A 24914-nucleotide genomic window follows, 5' to 3' on the forward strand; every position below is an offset into this window, starting at 1 on the left:
AGTCCATAAAATCTACGACATTTTTATAAAAACCACAACATTTTGACACCAACAACTCGTATTATACTGATGTCTACTTTGAGTTGGGGCCTGGGGGCAACTTTAAGAAAGAACATCGAACCTGGAGTGAAAAGTTAAGAGTTCGATCCTTAACTTTGAATATGAAACCGTCTTAAATCTCCAGTGAAGAGGATTAGTCATTGTGTCCGAGGGTTACAAAAAAAAAAAAAAACTTTAAGAAAGAACATCATATCACGGAATTGTAAGGGCGGGAGCCTTGCAAGTTGCAAGTTGCAAGTTTTGAATGAGTTGATCCTCGTTCGCATCAAGTAGTAAACATCATCATCATAAAATATAAAGAATAGAAAAACATTTGGAGTAATCAGGATGGTTTTACTTATAAAATAAATCAAAGCACAATAATATATAGCCAGGCAGGCAGGAAGACGCTTTGCTTCTAATGTTGTGTAGATTAATGACCAAAATGGGGGTATATGTTCCTTCTGACACCTACATGAATGGAATAACAGTTTCAAATATATAGCCAAAGACCAAAGTGGAGTGGAGGGCACAATGCTTTTTTAGTTCTTCACATGTCTATATAACTTAACAATAAAGTGTATTGAAACAAGCTTGACCATCAGGCTCAGGAAAACCGAACTGAGAAACCATTTTCAGTTCTTGAAAAATTAACTCCCCCAAAATCGTCCATATCAGAATCTGAGTCTCTGTAATCCCCCCACTCACCAGGGGAATCCTCGTCAAGTTCGTTATTCTTGGGAGGAACTCTCAGCTCAGATACCGGGACAGGCAGCGGATCTTCGTTAAGATACTTGTCGTGCAGCAGTTCCATTGATGTTGCTCTACCAGCCGGATCATAGCAAAGGAGCTTTTTCACCAAAAGGATTTCGTCAGGGGAGCGGTTTGGTAGGCATCCTTCCAGCCCTGTCGGTTTCTCCACTTTATTGAATGAAATTGTTTTGTAATCTGGAAGATGCACACAACCAGGCCACACTTCTTCAGACAAGTTACCCAAAATGGTGAAAATTCTGCCCAGCTGATCAATGTCCGAACTACCCGGGAACAGTGGTTCTAGGCTCAAAAGCTCAGCAAAAATGCACCCTAACGACCATAAATCTATCTCCGGCCCATAATTTACAGACCCATACAGCAGCTCAGGTGCCCTGAACCACCGAGTTCCAACACATGAAGTCAGCGGAGCTAAATCCCCTTCTTCACCCTCAACATACGAGCTCTTACAGTCATCTTCAAAATCACTGTTGGTGCATGTAGCTAAGCAAGACGTGTTTCCATCCTGGATACTACCTTCTTTATCAAAATCATCAAATCTGTACCTAAACTCATCTGAATCTGCAAATCGGTCCTCTTTGGCCACATTCCGTTGATAATGATGTGATTGACCTTCTCTATAAGCATTCTCCATTACAGGAACGAACTCAGGTGTATACATTGGGGTTGGGACATTCGGGGAGGCTTTCCCATAAGGTTGTCCATCATCAACAGCAGCAAGCCCAGGTGCCAGTAACATCCTAGCCTGTGTTGAAGCAAACAAATCACAGTCATAAGTGCGTAAGCAGGGGTCTTTTACCTGATCTGCCATTAAAGTTCAGGTCTATACTAGGAAAAAAACAACACAATGTAGACATGTATGACTCGAATCTCATTCATTCCACATTCAATAATACTAAAGTAGCATCGTCATTCAGGTACTTCACTACAATACCCATCACAACCCCATTCCGGTAGCTCTTAAAAAGTAAAAGAAACAATCTTTTAGAATGGAAAACAGTTGTTTATCTTTGGTTTTTATCCGGCTCCCATCTTCCACTTTTGTCAGCAATCAATCAGAGATGTTTAAGGCTGAAGGAGCACTGCTTTACAACCAATCTCCATACCAAATAACATCAAGAAAATACCTCTTTTAAGCAATAGCTATATAGCAAGTAATTACATTTTCCATGAAAGAAAAAGAACTTTAAACTTTACTGAACCCCAACAACCCTTTAATATCATCTCTTTGCATGCATGTGATAAGTAAAGTAGTCACTAAAAGACCATTTCTTTGCAACACATTCGATATTTCCACTGATTTATTAACTTACAAACAGGCCACAAGAATCGAATCAAATCAAATCATATTTCCCATGGCAAAAAAAGGAAATGTAGCTAATCACATACCCAGAAAGCCTTGATTGACTGACTAAGTATTTTGTCAGAAAAAGGAATATAGAAAAACCAAATAGAATTTATCAATGAACAAAAAAAGGGAAAAAAGAATAGTGACCTGTCCGAAATCGGCTAATTTGAGAATCCCATTGTCAGAAATCAACAAATTTGAAGGCTTCAAATCCCTATGCACGATAGAATTCCGGTGACAGGCATCGACGGCGCTCAGAATCTGAACCATCCACCGCTTGATCTCGCCGACGGTCAAGCCGTTGTCCCAATTCTTCTTGGCTGCTTTGATCACAGCTCCCAAGTCTGTGGGGAGGAACTCCAGGACCAGCACGGAGTCCTCGTCCTCGCTCCAGAAGAACTCGTGCATTACGACGACGTTTGGGCAGTTCTGGAGGGTCTGCAGGGCCTCGATTTCGCGGAGGGCCGACTGGTAATCGTGGATTTCCTTCAAGGCGACGGTGAGTGAGTCGGATCGACGACGGCCTCGATACACGTCCGAATACGCACCCGACCCGACCCGCTCGAAGATCTCGTATTTGATCGTGATTTCTTTACGAGTGTGGATGCTCCAGCTCTTGGAGGGCGGAGAATCCATTGGGGTTTCTTTCTCTCTCTCTTGTTTCGTTATAAGTGGCGGTGCTCACGGTGGTCGTCGTCGGCGAGGGAATGATTCTTTCTCCGATTCTAGAACGTCTTCCGACGAATTTAAGAATGAAAGATGTTATTTCCACGTGAGCTTTGAGTGACATCACGTGCTTTTGACATGGCGATGGTTGTAATTTGGGCCCTATTGGCTATTGGCTATTGACTATTGAGGCTTTATAACTTTATATATTATTGGAATAAGGGTCAAACACACAATAATGCAATTAGCCACTGAATTAAAACACCAACTGAGTCTTTAAATTAATCAATTTTAAACAATTTTTACAATTTGAAAGTTTTCAATAGGTCATCCTTCCAAATTAATTATTTAAATTTAAGAAAAAAAAAAAAATAGGACTCCGACCGGAGACAAAAAAACCTTCTTCGTCTCCACGGCGCTATGACTTGAAAGCGGAAGCACAAATAACATTGAATCGCGTGTAAACGAAATTAATCAATTAAACAATGTTCATGATCATGAATTTTTAATTAAAAATTAAACAGAAGTAAAGATAAAACTTATTTGTTCGGTTGGAGATGTAATATTTAAATTGACTTAAATTAAGAATGCTTCACCTCTCTGATTTGTATGACTTAATCACCTCCGGATAATATAGAGACTGGAAACCTTAGTCATTCTTAGAGTTTTTCGGGTATTTATTGATGTGATGGTAAACCTTCCTTCAAGAGGAATGAGAAACTTGTTTTCAAAAAAAAAAAAAAGAAAAAAAGAAAGGAATGGAAAACTTTCTTTTAGAAATATAAATCTCTTTAGGAATATGAAAGCTTCTTTAGGAACCCATAACATTTTTTCATTATACATCTTTTAACTCTTATAAACTTAAATTTTAACAGAATGTGAGAGAGAAAATTTCACCCGATAATTCTGCATTTACACATCACTAATCATCATTGTAAATACCCAAGACCTTGTGGTCTAATGGTACCAAGTTGCTTCTCTATGTGGAAGGTGATGGATTCGAGCCTTGGTGGAGGCGTAGTAGTTTATTGTATCTTTCGTTTTCATGCTACTACACAAAAGTCAGAATTATCATCATCTTTCTAATCAAGAAGTTGAAACTTGAAACCAACCCTCTTCCTCTTAATAAATGGCATTCAATAATATTCCCATAGAATCATAGACCAATATCCTTCAAAGTTGAAGCTGGGGGAGTGGAATTGCCATTTATGGCCATTCCCCAACAACTTCAGAGTTGAGAGCTGGTCTTGTTGGAACTCTCACTCACTGGATGGCCATGGCAGAGGTGAACTTGGAGCCACCCAACATTCATTCATATTTATAATTTTGGAGAAGTGTTTTACAATTAATTGATAGCCAATCACCAAATTATGTGTTTTCAAAAAAGTGATTTACCAAACACCCAAACTAGCTAAAATTTCACTCCCTTTTAACTTGTGATATTGTGATGGCTTAAACTACAGTGAGCTACCCTGTCACTTTTGGAAGATTGTCTTCAGATCATAAGAATGATTGCCCAAATTATTGATTGCCATACCTCTAACTGTTACAGAGAGAGAATGAATGAATGAATGAATGAATGAATGATCATTTGGCTATTATTTATGCTCTTTTTAAACATTTTTACTGATTCAAAAGTTTCTTTTCTTTTGCAGTAATAATGACCTTCATCTGAAGGGTATATATCTCTCTGCATTCCATGCATACCAGATTTCTCTTTAGACTTAAAAGAGAGATTCTAATTCAACATTTGTGCTTATGTAAATACAAAAGAATTTGCTTGTGAACATGGAGAGATAATCGCAAGTTGCTCAAAACACCAAACTGAAGCGCATAACATAGTAATAAGTTAACTAGTAAGTAATTCACAGAACCTGAGAGAATCGACAATTCTCTCCTACTTTTGATCATAGATAAACACCTACATTCAAAACGACATTGCTTACAAAACATGCCCCCCTACACGTTGAGTCCGATTCCAGCCACCTGTGATGAATCCGAGCTAACCCTTAGCCCTGAAGCTTCCCTAAGCCACACAACCCCCGCAGACTATACCCCTCCTGTCAAAGTAGAAACGAAAAAGATAAATCCAAATTTGTCACGCAAACAAACATACATAAGCAGCATCATATATTCATCACTCGAAGAAGGTTCAAAGTACTACTTTCTCGTCAATTAGGTGAAATTTCGGTTAGTTTTATCCTCAATATTCTTAGTATATATGCATCTATCCATTCAAGCGATACTTACACTATTGAGCAGCCGGTGCTTCTGCGCCTTTTCTTCCTAGCCGTTTCCTTCCTCCTAGGTGGTTGTAGCACAACCTTAATCGCAGTGTCGAATACTGCTTTCACATTCTACAACACCATTACGAGAAGGGATTGGGGTTTAAACTTATCAAAATACACATAAAATTCGGTACGCAAAACAACACTAAAAAACCTGCTGAGTTTTAGAGCTACACTCTATGTATGCTGCTGCGCCAATTTGCTTCCTTAATTCCTCGCCCTGCAATTTTTTTTCCAAGTCAAATTAGACGCTTACATATAGTTACTTTTCAAAGGTATGGCTAAATGGAACCGAGATACGCACTTGGGCTGGTGTAATAACGTTAGAACCCATATGATCAGCCAGATATCGATTGTCATCACGAAGATCTGTAGCAAAGAACCATGTCAAAAATGCGATCTTTTTTTCAAAGATATTCAATGACTTAACTCTGCTAGGATGCGAGCTCGGGTGCAATAAGTGTATGGTGTACCTAGTTTCGTTCCGACCAGAACGATTGGAACGTTGGGCGCAAACCGGCGAAGTTCAGGCATCCACTGAAAAATAAATTCGGAATGGCAATGAGCAGATAATAGAGAAACATAGTTTTTTAGGAATCGAACTTTTGGTTACCGAGTCAATAGCCCAACAAATGGTTTATGGTTAGATTATATACTATGTACCAAAATGACAGTTCTTAAACATCCAAATGGCTCTTCAGTTTAGACAAACACCTACTTCTGATATGTTCATCAATGTTGGATTTATGGATCAATCCAAACCCTAGTGCAGAAAATGGCAAAAGATGAGGTAAAAAGTATTACCTTTTTGAGAACATTTTCATAGCTTGCCCTGCTAATTAAAGAGAAAGCCAAAACAAATATGTCTGCTCCTCTGTAACTCAGTGGCCTCAACCTGCTGTAATCTTCCTGGCCTTTAAATCAGAGATTAAAAGAACCCAAACTCAGAACCCTCAAAAAAGAAAAGAAAAGAAAAGAAAAAAACAAAACTTTCAAGTGGATATACCAGCAGTATCCCATAATCCCAGGTTAACAATGTTACCATCCACAGCCACATTTGCACTGAAATTGTCAAACACTGTTGGAATATAATCCTGAAAAAAACATCCTCAAAAGTGAGGCAAATGAGATAAGATTCAAAGGGCATTTCCAAAGTAGGGAGTTTCTTGATATGGGGCATTTTCACACAACCAAACTCCCAAAAGAGAGCATTACAAGAAAAAAATTTAATTTTCAAGAAAGCTAATAAACCAATGTTACAGTAAAGATGGTAACTTTATGGTTTCAGTTTGAAGCCCAATATGAAGAAATTTGCAGAAAATAGAAGAAAACTCAGAAAGAGAGGCCTGGGATTCCAAGATAGGGTTGGAAAAGACTTACAGTGGGGAACTTGTTACTGGTATAACAAATGAGCATGCATGTCTTCCCCACAGCCCCATCACCAACAGTCACACATTTGATGAACTTTGAAGCACTCATCATCCCCCTCCTCTCAGATTCTACAGTAATGCCCTTCACACTCAAAGTCTTCCTTATAAGGTTAACCAAAGTTGAAAAAAAGAGAAAGTTGAAGAAGAAAGGCACAAAAGGGAGAAAGGAAAAAAGAGAGTTTCACAGAAGCAAACAAGAGTGAGAGAGCATCTTTAGTGAGGAGGCTGTGAAGTTAGATATAGTTGCTACTTGGTAGATAAAGACCACAGAGAGAGAGAGAGAGAGAGAGAGAGAGAAACAAATTTCAAGAAAAGAACAGTAAAGAAACTACAGCGAGAAAGAGAGAGAGAGGGGCGAGTCAAAGGGGTCAGTGTAACTTTTTTACGCAGTACATGGCACTCAATAAATTTGAAAATCTGAGTGAAGAGGAAGAAAAAAAAAGTTTTTTTTTTTTTTTTTTGAATTTGCAGAAAAAGCTAACATGGGGGGTGGGACCCTTGTGTTCTCAAACGGCTCCAAACGACTTTGTTAGTTCTATTATAGGCAGCTGGGTTCCATTTAATAGTGTTTGTACAAGCAGATATTGTTAATTGTTTTCGCTCGTTGTTGCATTCGAATTAGACACATCATTAACTCATCCTCCAATTCATTTTGACCATTTCAATACTGTTTTCAACATCCTTAACACAACACACTAAGCATCTGAAAGAATGTAAATCATGATAACGAACACAAATACTTTTATGAAAAATTTTTGACAAATTAGTTGTTTAAAGTAATATACTCTTTTTATTTTATTTTGTGTCTGGTTTGGTTAAGAATATGTTTAACGAAGGTTAAATCCCCAACCCCCGGCCCGACAGAGCATCTGAGATGATGTAAATCATGGTAACTCAACTGAACCACGGAGGCTTTTTAACACCTCGGCCCGACAGAGCATCTGGGAGGATGTAAATCATGGTAACTCAACTGAACCACGGAGGCCTTTTAACACCTCGGCCTGACAGAGCATCTGGGAGGATGTAAATCATGGTAACTCAACTGAAGCACGGAAGCCTTTTAACACCTCGGCCCGACAGAGCATCTTGAAGGATGTAAATCATGGTAACTCAACTGAACCACGGAGGCCTTTTAACACCTCGGCCCGACAAAGCATCTGGAGGGATGTAAATTATGGTAACTCAACTGAACCACGAAGGCTAGACCTTTGTTTACTGCACACAAACCCCCTCACTTTGAGAGGTTGCTCACACACTGCCGCTGGTGAGACTCGACCCTGATCATTTTTCTCATACTTCACCCCTATGACTAGTTGAGGTTTCTATGCAGGCTTGATTATCCATATTCCAAACACCATGAATGAATGTTATAATTTTGTAACTTCACATTTTTAGATTACCTATTATAAATTAGAGTAAATACTCAAAATGGTCCCTTGACTATAGCTAAATTCACAAATTGGTTCTTAACTTTCAATTTTAACTAATTAAGTCCTTAACTTTGTAATTTTAACACAATTTGGTCCTTCGTCTATTTGACCGTTTGTTGACCGTGATCTATGAGGATATTTATGTAATTTCATGTGAAAAGCTCAAGAGAACGCTGTGCTCTTGGAGGTAACGACGTCGTTTCGGAGGGGGAAGTGCTTCTTCGCTTACTGCTTGGGGATCACGAGCCGGTTAAGCTTGCTGACGTCGCTTGGAGTCACGGCTTTCTCGTAGAGCCGCTCTAGGGATTTCGTCAATCGTAGAGCCGTAGCGCCGGCCTGATCTCGATCGATCTCGCACGTGACCTCCTACTTTTAGTCTTCTTCGCTCTGGTACGAACTCAACTACATTGAATCTAAAGGGAGGATGAAAAAGGCGACAGGATTTGGTATATTACTTTTGGCAATGGATTCAAATGTAACAGTGCGGTCTGGAAATGCAACCAAGACCTTAAAAAACCGGCGGTGGACTATGAAATTACATATATATCTTCAAAAATCACAGTCAACAAACAGTCAAATAGACGGAGGACCAAATCGTGTTAGAATTGTAAAGTTGAGGACTTAATTGGTTGAAATTGAAAGTCAAAGATTAATTTATAAATTTAGCTATAGTTGAAGGAATATTTTGGGTATTTACTCCATAAATTATAATGAGGGAGTTTTGAGCTTAAGATTGTGATTGGGTTGGTGTGGTATACTAGGAATAGGAAAAGGAAAAGGAAATGACAGCAAGTTGAGCAGTCCAAAATCTTGAGCTGCTTGGCTTTTACCTTCGTAAAATCCAATGTATGAAGAGAATAACATTAATTATATGGCGTGGGTGTGGGTGAGGGTGAGGGTGTGTATTTCTTGCTGGGTAAGCCTCAAATGAATTGAAGTTCCCAAGGTTAGGAGGACATAGGACATCGGAGAATGGAAATCGGACAAGACAACAACTAAGGTACACATACAACAGATTCCACCCACCCTTCATTAAATAATCCCCTTCCCTCCCTGTCTTCTCAAAGAAGATGCCGGATGTTGCCAGTAGGAACTTAGCTTAATGATTCAACAGATAGTATTTAGAAGAAGAAATAAATATTTAAATCTCGACAGTAACTGTATAAGAATTATGTCTAAAATGAACAAATATCTTATGCAAGTATTTAACTATATCCCTGAGTCATTGAATTACCTAATTTACATCTTTCTAAATACTTTGTCGAGTTGAGGTGTGGATGATTTTCAACGGATAACAATTGTCACTCACCTCTTCTCCACACCTAATACCTTAACCAGCATTTATTTTGTTTTATTCTTTTCATCTAACTGCGTAGTTTTCTTCAATGCTATTTGCTAACATGTTTCTTATTGTACTTCCATAAGTTTCAATTTTATTTTAATTCTCTCTTTTTATGCCATTTTTATTGGTTAGATGAAAAATAAATCAAAATCATTAACTACAAGCAATTTCTTCTGATTGGATGAGGAATAAAAAGAGTATATCATTAACTATACTCAATAAACAATTAGTATGTTAAAAATAAAAGAGTACGTCTCAGAAAAAATAATCGAATGAACAGAACATAATTTTTAAATAATTTCAATCAAACCTATCAAGTACAAAAGCAAATTCTTATCACCCAAAATATTATGTTTACCAAACATATTTTCTTACAAGAATTTTGTTTATAATAATATCTTTAAAACATTTTGGGCAGATTTGATACAGGACATAAGGACAACATGATGAAATTCAATTTATCGATTTTCACTACTTAAAATTACTCTACCCCTTCTCAAAAAAATTACTCTACCCATAAAGTGATAAGAAAAATCTATATTTACTACTCTCTAGTCTCTATCACGATTAAAAACTACAACTATCAATGAATTGACAGATTTAGCACATGTCAATTTTAGCCACAACTATTACCGGAATTGTAACATGAACGGATCAAGGAGTTGCAGATATGGTCCCATTTGTTTTAATTATTAATTCAGAGAAAATTTGCTATTTGGACTACATCTTACTATAAAATGCAACTTTATTATTGCATTAAAAAACAAAAACAAAAAGAGTGGATTTAGTAAATTATTCAAATACACATCACTCACCTAAGCCCATCTCAAGAGAGGTAGCAGAATTAACTGAGAAGGGTAGGTAAGTAGGTAACAATTTCATATGGACTGATGGACCTAACCCAAAATGGCTAACTTGCCCAACATAAAAATAAAAGACTCAACCAAAAATAACTCATGTATAATTCAAGACAGTAATGCCTTTCTAAGAATAAAGGCCCATAATCAAAAGATTTCTGACAATAAAAACATGAACTGATAATCTGTTCAGGATCAACAAATATATGATTCGACAACATTGCATATGTAGAAAAGCATTTCATATCATAAAATAACCGAATATGTCATTTTTAAGAGCAAAAGTCATTTTATTTCAAAAAGATAGGACAGGAAAGGCCATTCATAATTGCATAGCAACTAAACACAACAGCAATCATAACGCAGCAACAATCTTAGAGAGCCTTAAGGATTTCATCAGCACCAGAGACAGTGAATTCCCCACCAGATTCGATATTAGCGACAGTCACTTTGAGATCGTCAACCAAAAGTGCAAACCTTTTAGATCGGGTGCCAAGCCCTTTCTCTGAAAGGTCAAGCTCAAGGTCAAGAGCCTGGGTGTACTTGCCAGATCCATCGGCTAAGAACTTGACATGTTTGTTGTCGGGGTAAGTTTTTGCCCAAGCTTTCATCACAAAGGGGTCGTTCACTACATGTGGCAAGATAAAAATGAGTTAGATATTAGAGAAGATCTGCCTGGTCAAAAGTTGGAACTGTTTTATCTGGGAACCACAAATTATTAGATCATATGATGATGATGATAAATATAATCAGTCTGCTTCTTTATAAGTTCTACCAACTATCAACATACATGCATACACACATGTGCCAACTATAAAGCAAATAACAGACAATCTATTAAACAAAGGGATAAAGGTGATAAGAGAAAAGAAAGACACAGAATGCATTCCAAAGACTGCACATATTTGTCTCCCATTCTAGCCTAAAAATATTTCAAAGCTCTGTATTTGCAAAACCATTTCTCCAATGCAACATTATCATGACATTATTTTAATGCTTTCAGGCAGGCAACTGGCATAAAACTATACATAAGAAATTAAAATAATGCGGAAACTAAGGTCTAGGGGTGAAAGTGCTGCTTTTAAAATACTTGAGTTTGGTTAAGTTATATGGTACCCAAACCTTGTTATAATTTTTTTTTTTTTTTTTAAAAATACTCAAAATAATACAACATTCAGATAACCAATTGCTTCAAGATCTAAAGCTTTTACTTTCCCACCCAAACTCTTCGATGCTTGAATAAAGTTATTGCCTTTATTTCTACTTGGACTTAACTTCATTTTCAACTGTCTTTTCAAGTTCCATCATAGCTCTAATGAGAACAGCTCTTTTTGAAATTATTCGTGTACATTAAATTTAGTGAATACTTCTCACTTCTCAAGTAAATTTCTCACCAATTTTGAGGCTTTTTGGATCCTAGATTTATATGAGCACCTTGTCATGAACTTTGGTGAGACATAGAGGATAAAAAAATGGAAATTGGATAGAGCAAAGGAAAATCCATTGAGGGATGGGGTGACATATGTGCAGAAGAAGGGAGAGAATAGTGGAGCAGTAAAGACTCAAGGAGAAGGAGGTTCAGATCATGGGTAATATAGGGCAGACAGCAGAGATTTTTGGGAATAGGAAATGCTTCATAGTTAAAGCTAAAGACTCAAGGTTGACTTCAAGTACAGTTCTTTTACTTAGAGCCTGAGTTTGACCCTGCACAGTATTTAGGTTATCCAGCTCAGATTATGAACCAGACACCAAACTGCTTTACTCGGGCTGCTATACCCATAACAGTACAGGATTTCATGATTTACAAGTGCAACAAAGCACACAGAATCAATTTACAAGTATCTCAAACTCATCAACAACTACAGCCACTCCCTATCACAAAACTTGATACTAATCTTCATGATCCACAAAGTCATCTAAGCCAAATTCAATGTACACACCCATACAAAATAACTAGAGGAACTCCTGAACAAAGCTTAATCTCATTTAACACAATTCATGTAATAAAGCTTCAGCTTTTTAAAGATCATCTTTTTTCAGGCATCAAAAGGCAATAAAAAGGGGAATCCGGGAATGCACGCTGATACACTCCTATAAACAACATAATGGAGAACAAAAATGACAGTAAAGTCTAAGAAAATTTTTAAATAACAAAATTCTGTTTTTCCAATTAGAGATGAATTCCAAAGAAAAAGGTCAGAAGCAAAATACAATTGAAAATGATAATAAGAAACGTACCACTGATGCAAAGAATTTCATTAACGCCCTTTGAGATCAACTCCTCGGATTTCTCAATAAACCCAGGCACGTGCTTCATGCTGCATCAAAGCCAAATCAAAACCTCCTCACAATCATAATTTTGCCAAATTACATATACTCTTTCACAGATTAAAAACAAAATTTTATTTTATAAGCACCGCAAATTCATTTCTAAGTCAAAAAAAAAAAAAAAAAAAAAAAAGATAAATACTCCGTAGTTCGTTATGCTGATAGCGTATAAACGAGAAAATGAAAAATCGAGCATGGCGTAATGCGGACCTGCAAGTGGGAGTGAAGGCCCCGGGAACGGCAAAGAGAATGACCTTTTTGCCCTTTGCGAGAGAATGGATGGACACACTCTGAAGCTGATCTTGCTCGTCGAAGTAGGCCAAAGTTCCGTCCGGGATAACGTCGTTAACTGCGATCGGCGCCATTGATTCTTTCACGATCGTCGTATACACCCACTGAGGTTCCCTGAGAAATCAGAAATGGAAGACGAGACACTTCGTCGAAGAAGAAATCCGGCGCATATATATTAACGTCAGAAGGGTGGACTCCAATGTTCAAATTAGCTGGATTTGATAATATTCTTTGAAATCCGACCTTAATTATAGTGGCCGCCTGGCCGACCTAGTACTCGAACAATGAACTTTCAGAAAATAAAATTCAATGTATTAAAATTAAAATATACAATAAATAAATCTTATGTCAATGGTCCAGTATAATATGGAATATGATTCATTTATGATATAATGATTTTCGATATGGTTAAAATATATTTTGAGTAAAGAAATAAAGTGTAGGGGGATAAGATGATGTGATATACAAAGAAAAAATAGCTATAAAATTTTTTATCATTTTCTAGCTTTATTAAATCTTCAATTAAATTATTCTTGAAAACAAAATCATATTTCATTGTATAATATGAAATATGATCCATGATATAATGATTCTCAATATAGTTAAAATATATTTTGAGTAAAGAAATAAAGTGTAGGGGAAGAAGATGATGTGATATCCCAAAAAAAAAAAAAAAAAAGTAACTATCAAAATCTTTATTATTCTCTAGTTCTATTCGATCTTCAATTATATTATTTTTAAAAACAAAATCATAAAATAATTAGATTTTATTTATCTATTGCTATTTTATTAATCTCATAAAATATTTATAATATAATTTTTTTTCTTCTCTCTTCTTAATATGATGTGATACAAAAAAAAAAAAAAAAAAAAAAGTTTTTGTTGGTAATGCTCTTAGAGCATCCCAACAGTCTCATTTTTATTTTTTTTTCACGTGAGAAATAGAGAGAGGATAGGGGGGGGTAAAGAATGTACATGTTAATTCAAAAAAGGTAAATTTAATATCTAATTCATTAATTAGTCTATATTTATAATATTCCGTGTAATGTTAATTAATTTTTGACTATATATATTACATAATACCATATAAGAAATACACGTTAATTATTTCTTAATTCAAAAAATGTACACGTTAATAATATTTTCATAATTAATTAGTCTATATTACCATAATAATATTTCCATAATTATATTAATTAATTATTGGTTATATATATATTACATAATACCATATAAGGAATACACGTTAATTCAAAAAAGGTAAACGTTAATACCTAATTTATTAATTAGTCTATATTCATAATATTAATATTCCGTGTAATGTTAATTAATTTTTTGTTATATATATATATATATATATATATATATATATTACTTAATACCATATAAGGAATACACGTTAATTATTATTTCCTAATTCAAAAAATGTACATGTTAATTCAAAAAAGGTAAATGTTAATACCTAATTCATTAATTAGTCTATATTTATAATATTCCGTGTAATGTTAATTAATTTTTAGTTATATATTACATAATACCATATAAGAAATACACGTTAATTATTTCCTAATTCAAAAAATTTATACGTTAATAATATTTCCATAATTAATTAGTATATATTACCATAATAATATTTCCATAATTATATTAATTAATTATTGGTTATATATATATATATATATATATATATATATATTACATAATACCATATATATAAGGAATACACGTTAATTCAAAAAAGGTAAACGTTAATACCTAATTTATTAATTAGTCTATATTCATAATATTCCGTGTAATGTTAATTAATTTTTGGATATATATATATATATATATATATATATATATATATATATATATATATATATAACCAAAAATTAATTAATATTGCACGAAATATTATGAATATAGAGTAATTAATTATGAAAATATTATTGTGGTAATATATACTAATTAATTATGAAAATATGATTAACGTGTACATTTCGTGCAATATTAATTAATTTTTGGTTATATATATATATATATATATATATATATATATATATATATATAGGTAGAGGATCAAATGAGGTCATGTTTCTAGATGAGGTTTGTGGTCAAATATTGACTCTTGATTTTAGTTAGATCTATGGCTATTGTTTGTTGGTTTATTTTTTGGAAGATTCTTTTTAATTATTGCCGCCATTTTAGTTGGGGTCTTTTTAGTCTTTGTATTTTTTTCCTTTTAGTTGTTTATTTTATTTTCGGTAATTGCATATTTGTAGTTGGCTTAATTATGGTAATTAAGATTTCTTTTGATTCCCTGAGTTATTTACCGTGTCTTTTTAAATTGTCTTCCTAGTTCACTGGTTTTAGTTGTGTTGCTTTGTGATTTATCAAACACTATTGTCAAACACTTTTACTTTTCTCCGTCCTTTGGTTTTTAAATTAAAATTGCATTTACATAATTACTTAGGGTGCATACTTTTGTCTATGTAATTCGTTTGCAGTTGCTCTGCTTCTAAATTCTTAGTTGCACAAGTTTTGAACGGCTTAATACCCATTTTGCCAATATTAGATCACTACCAAATTCACTTAAAATTGCATTAGTATAAACTTCATCGTTGCACATTCCATTATTGGGGGGGTTTCTATTGTTTGCACATTCTTTCACGTCATCGTTGCACGAATCCTAAATAATGAATATCCATTACTCGTTAGCAAACTGTTACATATTCGCAAATTTGATTTTCTATTAACCCTCAATCAGTAGCCAGTAGCATGTTTCTGAACCTACTGTTGCCAATGTCAATTAGTAACATTAATACTACAACTTTATGTATTCTAATAAATTAATGCACATTAAAGACTCTTCTAAGAAAACACCATGTTGCACAATCATCTTCTAGGAAAATTATAATGGTTGTACATTCGACAACTTCACTGTTTTTTTTTTCCAGTAAAACCATGATTAAGCATTTGACGAAATGATAACACAAGATAGTTACTAGCAAATTCAAATGGTCTAGTTGCATGGTACTCTATGTTCTCCATGCCTCTTTAAGTCATAAAAAACTTATGTTAAAAGTCGCATAAAAAAGAGTAAGTCACTTGTGTTGCACCCACGTTAGCAATGAAATCCCTTTCAGTTGTTGCGGTAACTAGAGAGGCTACATCTGTTGCGTGAATTCTCCATCCTCAAATATTGGTGAGCTTGCGAGGTTTTTACCGTGATGCTCGTTGCACTCGCTAAGTAGGATGTCCTTCACGTACTTCATTCTCAATGCCTCTATTATGGATTTGTCTCATTTCCTTAGGCCACACTCCCACCTGGTTGCTTTCTCTATGAATGTCTCCATGTGCCTCATTGCGTACACTCCACTATCCATATTTTCCTTTGCATCCCTCCATCGCATTTGCATTCTTTTTGGCTCCATTTTTAGTATTTCAGCTCCCATCTTATGGTCTTTCGTATCATCTAGGAAACAACCCAACATGTCTTTCTGTTGACATAAAATTTTAGTAGTTAGTAACTGAGCTTCGGTCACCATCTTTCATTATAAAAAATAGTAGGTACGCTCTAATTTTTTGTCACGGTCCATACCATGCGCTGTAATGCACATTAAATGGTGTCCTAAATGAAAAATATTTATTCATCCAAATGCACCATTTATTACTACGTGTGACCACTAATTTTATCACACAACTTCACAGTATATTCACAACTTTATACACACCAACCATTACTCTTTCATCAAACAGTTTTGCACTTTATTATATCATAGCAATGCACATTTCGTTCATCTTTATTTTATTATCAGACTCATCTAATTATACAAACATAAAATGCGGGATGCTTACCAAAGCAATTTTACTTAACCGTGCACAGTCAACTGTGTAATATGTGCACCCAGAAGCAATTTAAACAATGGACTTGTCCTTCAGTTTTGTAAACTGTGGATTTTGTCCTTCAGAAGAATATAAGGGGTCGTTTACTTCATTTCTCTGTTTTTCCATTTCCAATTTTCCATTTCTCCATTTTTCCAGTTTTTCTTCTCCATTTCTCTAATTTTCCATTTCTCTATTTCTCCAATTTTTCATTTTTCTAATTTTGTGATTTTATTAAATACAATCATCTTATATACCATTTGTATATTTATACAACAAAGATCAATAATAATAATAACAACAACAACAATAATAATAATATTAATAACAACAACAATAATAATAGTAATAATAATAACAATAAGAACAATAAGAATCACCAGCAGGATTCGATGCTTGGACCTCACAACGCAAGCCTCACTGTTCACCCGTCTATTTCCATTTCTCCATTTGGAGATGTTGGTTTTTCTATTCTCCAAAATGCTTAACAAGATTGGAGAATGGAGATGGAAAAGACATTTGGAAGAAGAAATTTAGTAAACAACTTTTTCATTTTTTATTTTTTCCACTCTTCAATTTCTTCATTTTTTAGAAAATCCTCCATTTTTCCAAGTTGGTAAACAATCCCTAAAGTTCTCTGTAAACCAAACCACGTTTGCACATTAGACAGTTATTCAGTTGCACATTCAACTTCGACCACATGTTGATCAGTACGGTTTTGTGCAATAGCATGCAGTTTATAGTTTTTACTTTCACATTATTGACATTATTAATAATCTTCTAAATTTTTAACTGCATTGCATCCTCTTCTTCATATTCTTCGTTTGCTTCCATATCTTCTTCATCCGCAGTCTCGCCTCCATCCTAGTGTCATCAAGTATGCAACACGGTCTTACTTTTTATCTAGTACTTCAATGTGCACATTCACTAATATAAACTGTGCAACCAGTATCTTGTTTTTTTTTTCCTCATAAAATCCAACAATACTCACCTCATTCATATCCTCCTGCATGTCCAAGGGATGTTCAATGTTCCCTAAACCAAATCCTCCTTTTTTTTTTTCTGCAAATTCATGCTCATTTAACAACTTCGTTGTCCAACCTTTGAATGGCGGCCTTTGGCGCTCCACATAACGAATGGGGTTCACAATCCTATCTACATATAGCATCTGCAATACCATTTTTTTTTTTGCATAGTCAAATAGAGTACCAATGTAATATGGGCTATTTTCACAAACGATCAAAAGTACATAACTATGAAACCATTTGAACTTAGGAGCTTATCGTTATAAACAATAGTGGTCCAGCAAATACCTTCTTCTTTGGACTTAAACCAAACTTTTTCTTTATCCAACTACTAGGTTTGTGGTCCCCCATTATTTTTTGCCCAAATCTGTGCAGCCATCAATTTATGCATGTTTATTACTTTTTTACCAATTCTGCATATTTTAGTATCATGTTCGTCAGCAGCACACCCAATCTGTTCCCGCAATGAACCCCATATTTCCCACCATCAATTTGTAATAATGCACACAAAAACAAACAAGCCAAGTGGTGTTTTTGTGCATGAACCCTAATTCAAGCAGCGTTGCTCATACGGCCGGCGACACTCCATACCCATGGTCGGCCAAATTTTATTATCCGCAAAAAAAAAAAAAAAAAACAAAAAAAAAAAAACCACAACCGGAACCCCCCCTCCCCCGTGTTGGCCACCGTCAGTTTGCCGTCCTCCGGTCCTCCCCAACCGGTGACACTTCAATAGAGTCCGATCAACTCAGCAAGTTTCCATCATTTTTAATTATTAAAAAAAAAAACAAACAAACAAACTTACCCAAAATCCACTCTAACGCACTGTGTTCAAGCAGCCAATTTCGCACACATGCAATACAATTTTGTACACATTCATAATAACAAAAAAATTAATCGTTGATGCTTACGAAGTCTACTTGTTTCCTCAATCGATGCACGCCGGTGACTTCGTCTTGGGGTTCCGTCCGCCATAGCTTCGTGCTTGCTCGCCGGTGTCTTCTTCTTGTGTCGTCGGACAGGTCTTCTTCTCTTTCTCGCCCTCGCGCTTGCTCTTCCCACTCTGTTTATTGTGCAATGCCGACACATTGACTAGACACCAGCCGTTTAAACTCTACGCGGTACAGACTCGGTGACTTCGGCCTTTCCTTTCCCATCGTGCACAAACATTTACCTAATTACCCTTTTTTCCCATAATTAATTACTCCTTCAGTTACTTGTCTTATTCAGTGACCTTTTAATTTCTCACATTGTGCACTTTACAGCTGTTAGATGGTGTGATCTCATGGTTGCAAATTGTCCACAGACCTCACCTAACACAATAACCTCACTAGAACCTCACCCTATATATATATATATATATTACATAATACCATATAAGGAATACACGTTAATTCAAAAAAGGTAAACATTAATACCTAATTAATTGAGTGATACTTTTACAGTAATCTTATAATCAAATAAATGTACACTTTCAAATATTAGTATTGTTTATAATTTTCATCTTTAATTTTATTTTCTAAATATATAATAAAAAAATTATATCCGCGCATCACATTGCTAATTGCATAATTATTTGTTCGAATTCAAGCAAGAATAATATATAAAAAAAACCTAATCAATCCAACCAATTTCATGAATTGCACTATATAATATTCGTTGTTATAATTTATATAATTATATATCAATTCAAATATTCTTAAAATATTATAACAAATCATTTTTGTGCAACGCACGGGTAAAAATACTAGTTAGTTAGAAAAAAAAAAGGGAAAATGGTCAAATAGGCCCTCAAACTTTAACTTAAAAGTCAATTAGACCCCTAAACATTTTAAAGGTGCAATTACACCCATCAACAATTCATGTAGGTGCAATGAAACCCAAAAATAAGTTAATGACCTGCTATCACAGGTCATTAGAGTTCAGGCCACCTTCCAGCGAAATTTCCAACAAAAAAAAAAAAAAAAGTGACTGGCGGCGACCATTCGTCGATCGCCGGTCACTTTTTTTTTTTTTGCTTGGAAATTTTCCCGGTCACTTTTTTTTTTTTTTTTGCTAGAAGGTAGCCTAAACCCTAATGACCTGTGATAACAAGTCATTAACTTGTTTTTGGGCTTCGTTGCACTTAAATGAATTGTTGACGGGTATAATTACACCTTTAAAAATTTAGGGGTCTAATTGACTTTTAAGCTAAAGTTCGAGGGTCTATTTGACAATTTTCTCAAAAAAAAATAAGCCTAGCCAGCCTTGGAAGGTGGATCTCTTTCAATTTACAATTTGATCAGAATAATACAAGTGTCAATCATTTGGATGGTCTCTTTCTTTGCAAGACTGTGATTTAAGGATGGTCTTCAAACTGAATTTGTCAAAATATACAGTTATAGTCTTAGAATCTTAGAATGAGTTTATTTTCCTGTCAGCAATTAAGCTCTTGTTTGGTTTGGTCATAAATTGATGATAAAATAAAAAATAAAAAATCTAAACCCCAACAGAACATATGACATCTTCAGGCCGGCCTGTGGGCACTCCAAAACCAATAATCCAACCACTATATATGACAGTGACAGAAATCATGTTTGCAAAATCTCTCGCTCCAAGGGTCCCACAACTCGGTGATAATACCAATTGAAGAAATTGAAGCTTGTAAGATTCTTGCACTGTTTGAATCATCATGGTTAGATGCTTATTTATGATCTTTTTTTCTATTTCTTGAATCTGCATCATACACTGAAGTCTAAAAAAAAATCACTGTACTTTCTCTCAGCTCAATCCCCACACCTTAAAACAAAGAAAAAACAAAAAACAGGCAAGTCAACAATGACAGATACAAATAAATACTGCATTGTAACAGAGTCAGTATTCCTAATGGCAACAAGAAGTTAAAGAAAGTGAAACCCACCTGAATCTTGCCATCAGATGTCCCAACCACCAAAACCTCTTCATTTCTGTCAAGGCTCAAGCCCAAAACTTTGGCGGTGCCGCTACCGGTTTGCAACGCTCCCGCCCTACTATACTTCTTTTTGCACCAGACTTCCACAACCCCTCCTTTGCCACCCAAAAAAACCGACTTTGAACTCACTGCCATTGCCCGAACTTCCATTGTCGAGGGCAGTGACGCTATCATGGAGTGATTCCAAGTGTCCCATATCTTTCATTCGATGCCATTCAAAACAACACATTTAGAAGCATTACATTTTGCAGTGTAAAAACAAGATTTTTCTGCATATTCCCTTACCTTAACAGATGCTCCATCTAAGGAAGAACCAGCAGAGTATAACAGTCCATCATGGAGCTGCAGTGCATTGACAGGACTAGCTTTTCCCAACAATTTTCGAGAGCCACTTTGGATCGAGAAAACTGTTCCCGTGTTCATATCGATTTCCTAGCATGGCAGAGAGTGTTAAAAAATAAAAACTTAAAATCAATAAATTCGTATGCTCGTTCAGATAGTTTTGCGCGTTTTTTTACCTGAATACTGTTATCCTGACAACCACAATACAGTTTCGATTTGGCAAGAGCCAAGCATCTCGCGTGTTTTGCTTGGTTTACCAATTTGAACTCTCCGCACCACGAATGCACCTGACGTAGAAACAAAAAATGTTAACTTTAAGATTTATGATAAGTTAACTTCGATTTTGTACCTTGATGCCAGCTCCTTGTGGAATGAAGCACGAGAGGCTTTCTGAAACTACGAGGTTGTTAACGTGATCCTTAATTTCATGAACTTGTTCACACCGTATCCCCTCGTTGCTGATTGCCCAAACCTAAAATCAAGAATGCTACAATTAACTCATGACTATGCAAATTACTCATAACTTAGGAGTTTAACTATACCCTCAAAGTCCTATCAAGGGAGCCACTGTAAAACTTTTCTGCTGACTGTAAAATTGCTAAACTTGTAACTGCCTTGACATGTTCTCGAGTTTCTTGGACGAGATGCAGAACCCCGCCTTTTAGACTCCATGCCTTCAAAAACAGGTAAATTTGCCATTAAGCTAAGATAGTGAAATTCTTGATCTTTTTTGTGGACTAATGGATTGCGAGTCACAAACCTTTATTGTTCCATCTGAATGGCCGGATAAGACTTTGCTTCCGGAGCAGACTATCGATAGAACTTCTCCATTAGCACTGCAATCTTCTTGGACAATTTCTTTTCGATTCCATAACTCCTATGGATAAAACGATATGAGAAGATTGCACGAAAGATGAATATAATGCAGTATAAATAACTTACATAACTAGATTCTTGCCCTCCCGAGACAGTCTTTAGTATCTCAACAGCCAAACTCGAGGATTCCTCGAGTTCTCCTCGATCACGGGTGAAGCTGCTCAGTGCAAGCAAGGAAAGAGCTTTATCTTCGGTGTCTTTCGAGGACTGAAATATCGACACAAACTGCTGAAGAAGGCTTATTCTTGCCACTTTTCTTACACCCGTGTCAGGTAAGATGCTGAGCATGTATACCAGCCAAGTCGCTGACACGAAACACGCTGAAAATAAGTCTGCACATTTAGCGTCTTCTGCTAAAGCCTCAAACAGCAACCCGCATTCATGGCTGACTAAAGCAAATGCCATCTTTCTTTCCCATTCCTCGGCTGCTCTCTCCTCTTCCTATGCATCGGTTTAGCAGTATAAGTGTTATTCTTAACCTTGTTGAGCATATAGCCATTAATGTGCAATCCAACTATCAGCTTAGGCTTTTAGTTGAGATGGAGCATGCTTCAATTTGGTATCAAAGCGACTACGGTCCACGTGTTGCTAACCAACTATCAGCTTCCGCTTTTAGTTGAGATGGAGCACATGCTTCAAAAAACCTTAATGGAACGAAACGAGCAAAGACTCACCATTTTACATGGATTATCACTAGAAGGATTTCTGTGATGATCATTTTGTAGCAGAGATTTATTAGTTTTCTCAATTCCTGCACGTTTGAGAAGGAAAGATCGGGTAAGGGGTTCCCCGGAGTACGAAAATCTTCCTCGAAGGGAGAAAATTGTCTTGGCAGCTACTATTTGAGCAGTAGGCGAATCCGAACTTCTGAGACATGAGACTAAATTTTCAATGGCTTCTTCCCTATATATACTCATCTTCCTTGGCTCCACCTATGTGTTAAAAATAGTGTTAAGAGTCCCACATTAAAAAATAAGACAGAAACATATGGTTTATAATCGTTAGACTAGCTAATTGATTGGATTCAGTCTTTTAGTACCAGCAGGTCGAGCTGGAGAAGTAACCCAGAAATGATAGGACATTGGTGAGGGAGAGCATTGTGCAGAAACACGAGAAGGCTGTGCATCGAACTGTAAGAGCCTTCGTTCTTAATGATATGCAAGATCTGCTCATTAAAAGTCCTTCTGAAGAAGCCAAATATGTATTGAACTTTAGAAAATGATGAATTGATGATGACAATATAATATAAATCTCTCAGGAAAAGTGGAAAGAAATTACCTGTTCAATTTAACCAGCTCAGATAGGAAGCAAACAATCTCGAACTTTTCCCCATCATTTGCCTCCATGAAACTCTCTAAAACCGGGGCTAATTCAGCTTTATCTGCAATTACATTCCTGCATTCACCCTCCACCTGCATACATCTCGATAAGATCACCACACCCGATATTCGTTCTTCTGTTGATTCACCTTCCAAGCTGCCAACAATAGCCTCTACCGCTTTTCCAGAAACCACCATCTTAGCAATCTCAGAGGTTTTCTCCTCTCTCGACGTCCTAAGAATCTGTCCTAGGAGCAAAACTGAAGCTGTTTTCGGGTTTACACACATTTTGATCAGATCCTCATCTTTGCTGTCAAGAACTGCTAAAAGAGAATCCAACACATTTATATCTAAACAATTCTCGGGAAAAGGCATTAACAGATAGATCACTACAACAGCCTCCAGTAAACCTTTCTTGAAAAGAGCAATGATGCATTCCACATCAGAATCAACTCTGGTAAGAGTCTGGATAACACTCTTATCCCTTGACCCTAACTCGGCAAGGAGAAAAACTGTGGCCTTTAAGACATATGGATCAACAGAAGTAAAAAGAATCTCCACGAAACCATTAATGACTGGAGGTTTAGAGAGCATTGCTAGACTTTCTGCTCCCGAATTAGCTTCCTGCCAGAATTTCTCGATCTGGAGGACTGCCAGTTCAGATTCCTTCAGAATCTCTGATGTACAAAGACAGGTGAGAGCAAGATGAATATCGTTAGCAGAGGTGTCAATCGTCTTATTGCTACGAAAATCTAAACGTCTAATTCCCTGGAAGTTTGGCACACTTTCTGGTTTATCATTGTCATCAGAGTTATTGGATACAGCTGAACTTGGATTGTTTTCTTGCCAGCTTGCAACGAGGCGTTTGAGCACATAATTCGTCTTGGGTAGTTGAGTAGTGTGCAGGGTCTGTCGCGTGATTGGGCAAGTGGAGTTTCCCCTGTCAAGCCATTCTTGGATTGCTTTTCTTTCATAAGTCTGGCCTGTTTCAAGAGTCACTGGATCACTAAATATGTGACCAGTAATGGGGCAGACAAAGTCCTTTGGAGGTGTATGCTTTCTGCCACTGTGCAGAAACCCAAATTCTTCCATGAAAGAATCTGGAGAGCTGAGACAGCAAGAAATGTTAGTTGAAGTTAGTCTCATTGGCAATGCAGAACTCAGTTGGACCGAGACCTAAAGGGCCAAGTCCAGAACTCTGTCGGATCGAGACCTAAAGGGCCAAGTCCAGCACCAGGTGCCAGTGATTTTTGGGCTGAGGCTTGAAGGGGCAACGAGGCCTGAAGGGCCAAGTCCAGCACCCGCTTTTTGAAATGTGGGGCTGACTACTAGGCAAGTATAAGGAAATAAAGTTGCACCTACCTGCTGCTTGATTCTCCAGAGGGATGGTGCCTTTGTTGCTGGGCTTTTCTTTGCCTAAACAATGATGTTTTCTTGTCCATATGGTACAAGGAAAAACAACCTCTTCAATAACAATGCCTGCCTGCATAGGTATATCAGTCAGCAGAGAATATTTGTTTTCATAGATATTATCAAATACCTTATACCTCTGATCTCCTTTTCAGCTTCAGAATCCAAGGAAGAAGAAGCAGTCAAGTGCTCACTGGAACATTATATTGTAGTTCAAGACTTAGATTTTGTTGAGGATGTCTGGCATGTAATCTCTCTTGAAGAGACTCTTCAATTCCAGGAAAACAAAAAAATGGAAACTCCACTGATTTATGCCCTTCAGCCATAGGGGATAG

The 24914-nt window shown here is 36.2% G+C and overlaps 4 protein-coding genes across 5 annotated transcripts; all 4 read right to left on the reverse strand.

Moving 5' to 3' along the window:
* Positions 1–450: 450 nt before the first annotated feature.
* On the reverse strand, positions 451–2925 carry LOC109186881 (cyclin-dependent kinase F-1). The gene is made up of 2 exons (XM_019337062.1): positions 2306–2925; positions 451–1555 (listed from the first exon to the last, which is right to left on the reverse strand). Exons 1-2 carry the CDS (start codon positions 2792–2794, stop codon positions 647–649), a joined length of 1398 nt encoding a protein of 465 aa, XP_019192607.1. The 5' UTR covers positions 2795–2925; the 3' UTR covers positions 451–646.
* Positions 2926–4545: 1620 nt separating this feature from the next.
* Positions 4546–6809, reverse strand: LOC109186180 (rac-like GTP-binding protein ARAC7). Its single transcript, XM_019336105.1, has 8 exons — positions 6493–6809; positions 6119–6206; positions 5917–6026; positions 5586–5649; positions 5417–5481; positions 5267–5332; positions 5075–5181; positions 4546–4884 (listed from the first exon to the last, which is right to left on the reverse strand). Exons 1-8 carry the CDS (start codon positions 6592–6594, stop codon positions 4851–4853), a joined length of 636 nt encoding a protein of 211 aa, XP_019191650.1. The 5' UTR covers positions 6595–6809; the 3' UTR covers positions 4546–4850.
* A 3506-nt stretch (positions 6810–10315) lies between these two features.
* LOC109186922 (peroxiredoxin-2B-like) lies at positions 10316–12956 on the reverse strand. The gene is made up of 3 exons (XM_019337115.1): positions 12710–12956; positions 12410–12489; positions 10316–10799 (listed from the first exon to the last, which is right to left on the reverse strand). Exons 1-3 carry the CDS (start codon positions 12862–12864, stop codon positions 10546–10548), a joined length of 489 nt encoding a protein of 162 aa, XP_019192660.1. The 5' UTR covers positions 12865–12956; the 3' UTR covers positions 10316–10545.
* Positions 12957–19906: 6950 nt separating this feature from the next.
* LOC109186668 (putative E3 ubiquitin-protein ligase LIN) lies at positions 19907–24902 on the reverse strand. 2 transcript variants are annotated; one of them, XM_019336758.1, is made up of 13 exons: positions 24724–24902; positions 24532–24654; positions 23129–24277; positions 22890–23034; positions 22525–22782; positions 21917–22291; positions 21735–21851; positions 21517–21648; positions 21324–21446; positions 21151–21261; positions 20918–21064; positions 20582–20830; positions 19907–20460 (listed from the first exon to the last, which is right to left on the reverse strand). In XM_019336758.1, exons 2-13 carry the CDS (start codon positions 24609–24611, stop codon positions 20443–20445), a joined length of 2904 nt encoding a protein of 967 aa, XP_019192303.1. In that variant the 5' UTR covers positions 24612–24654; positions 24724–24902; the 3' UTR covers positions 19907–20442. The 2 variants fall into 2 exon arrangements, with proteins under 2 accessions (XP_019192303.1, XP_019192302.1); XM_019336757.1 differs by having other exon boundaries at positions 24532–24652; positions 24717–24896.
* Positions 24903–24914: the final 12 nt, after the last annotated feature.

This window comes from Ipomoea nil, unplaced genomic scaffold (assembly GCF_001879475.1).
Source record: "Ipomoea nil cultivar Tokyo-kokei standard unplaced genomic scaffold, Asagao_1.1 scaffold1407, whole genome shotgun sequence".
Taxonomy (NCBI): domain Eukaryota; kingdom Viridiplantae; phylum Streptophyta; class Magnoliopsida; order Solanales; family Convolvulaceae; genus Ipomoea; species Ipomoea nil.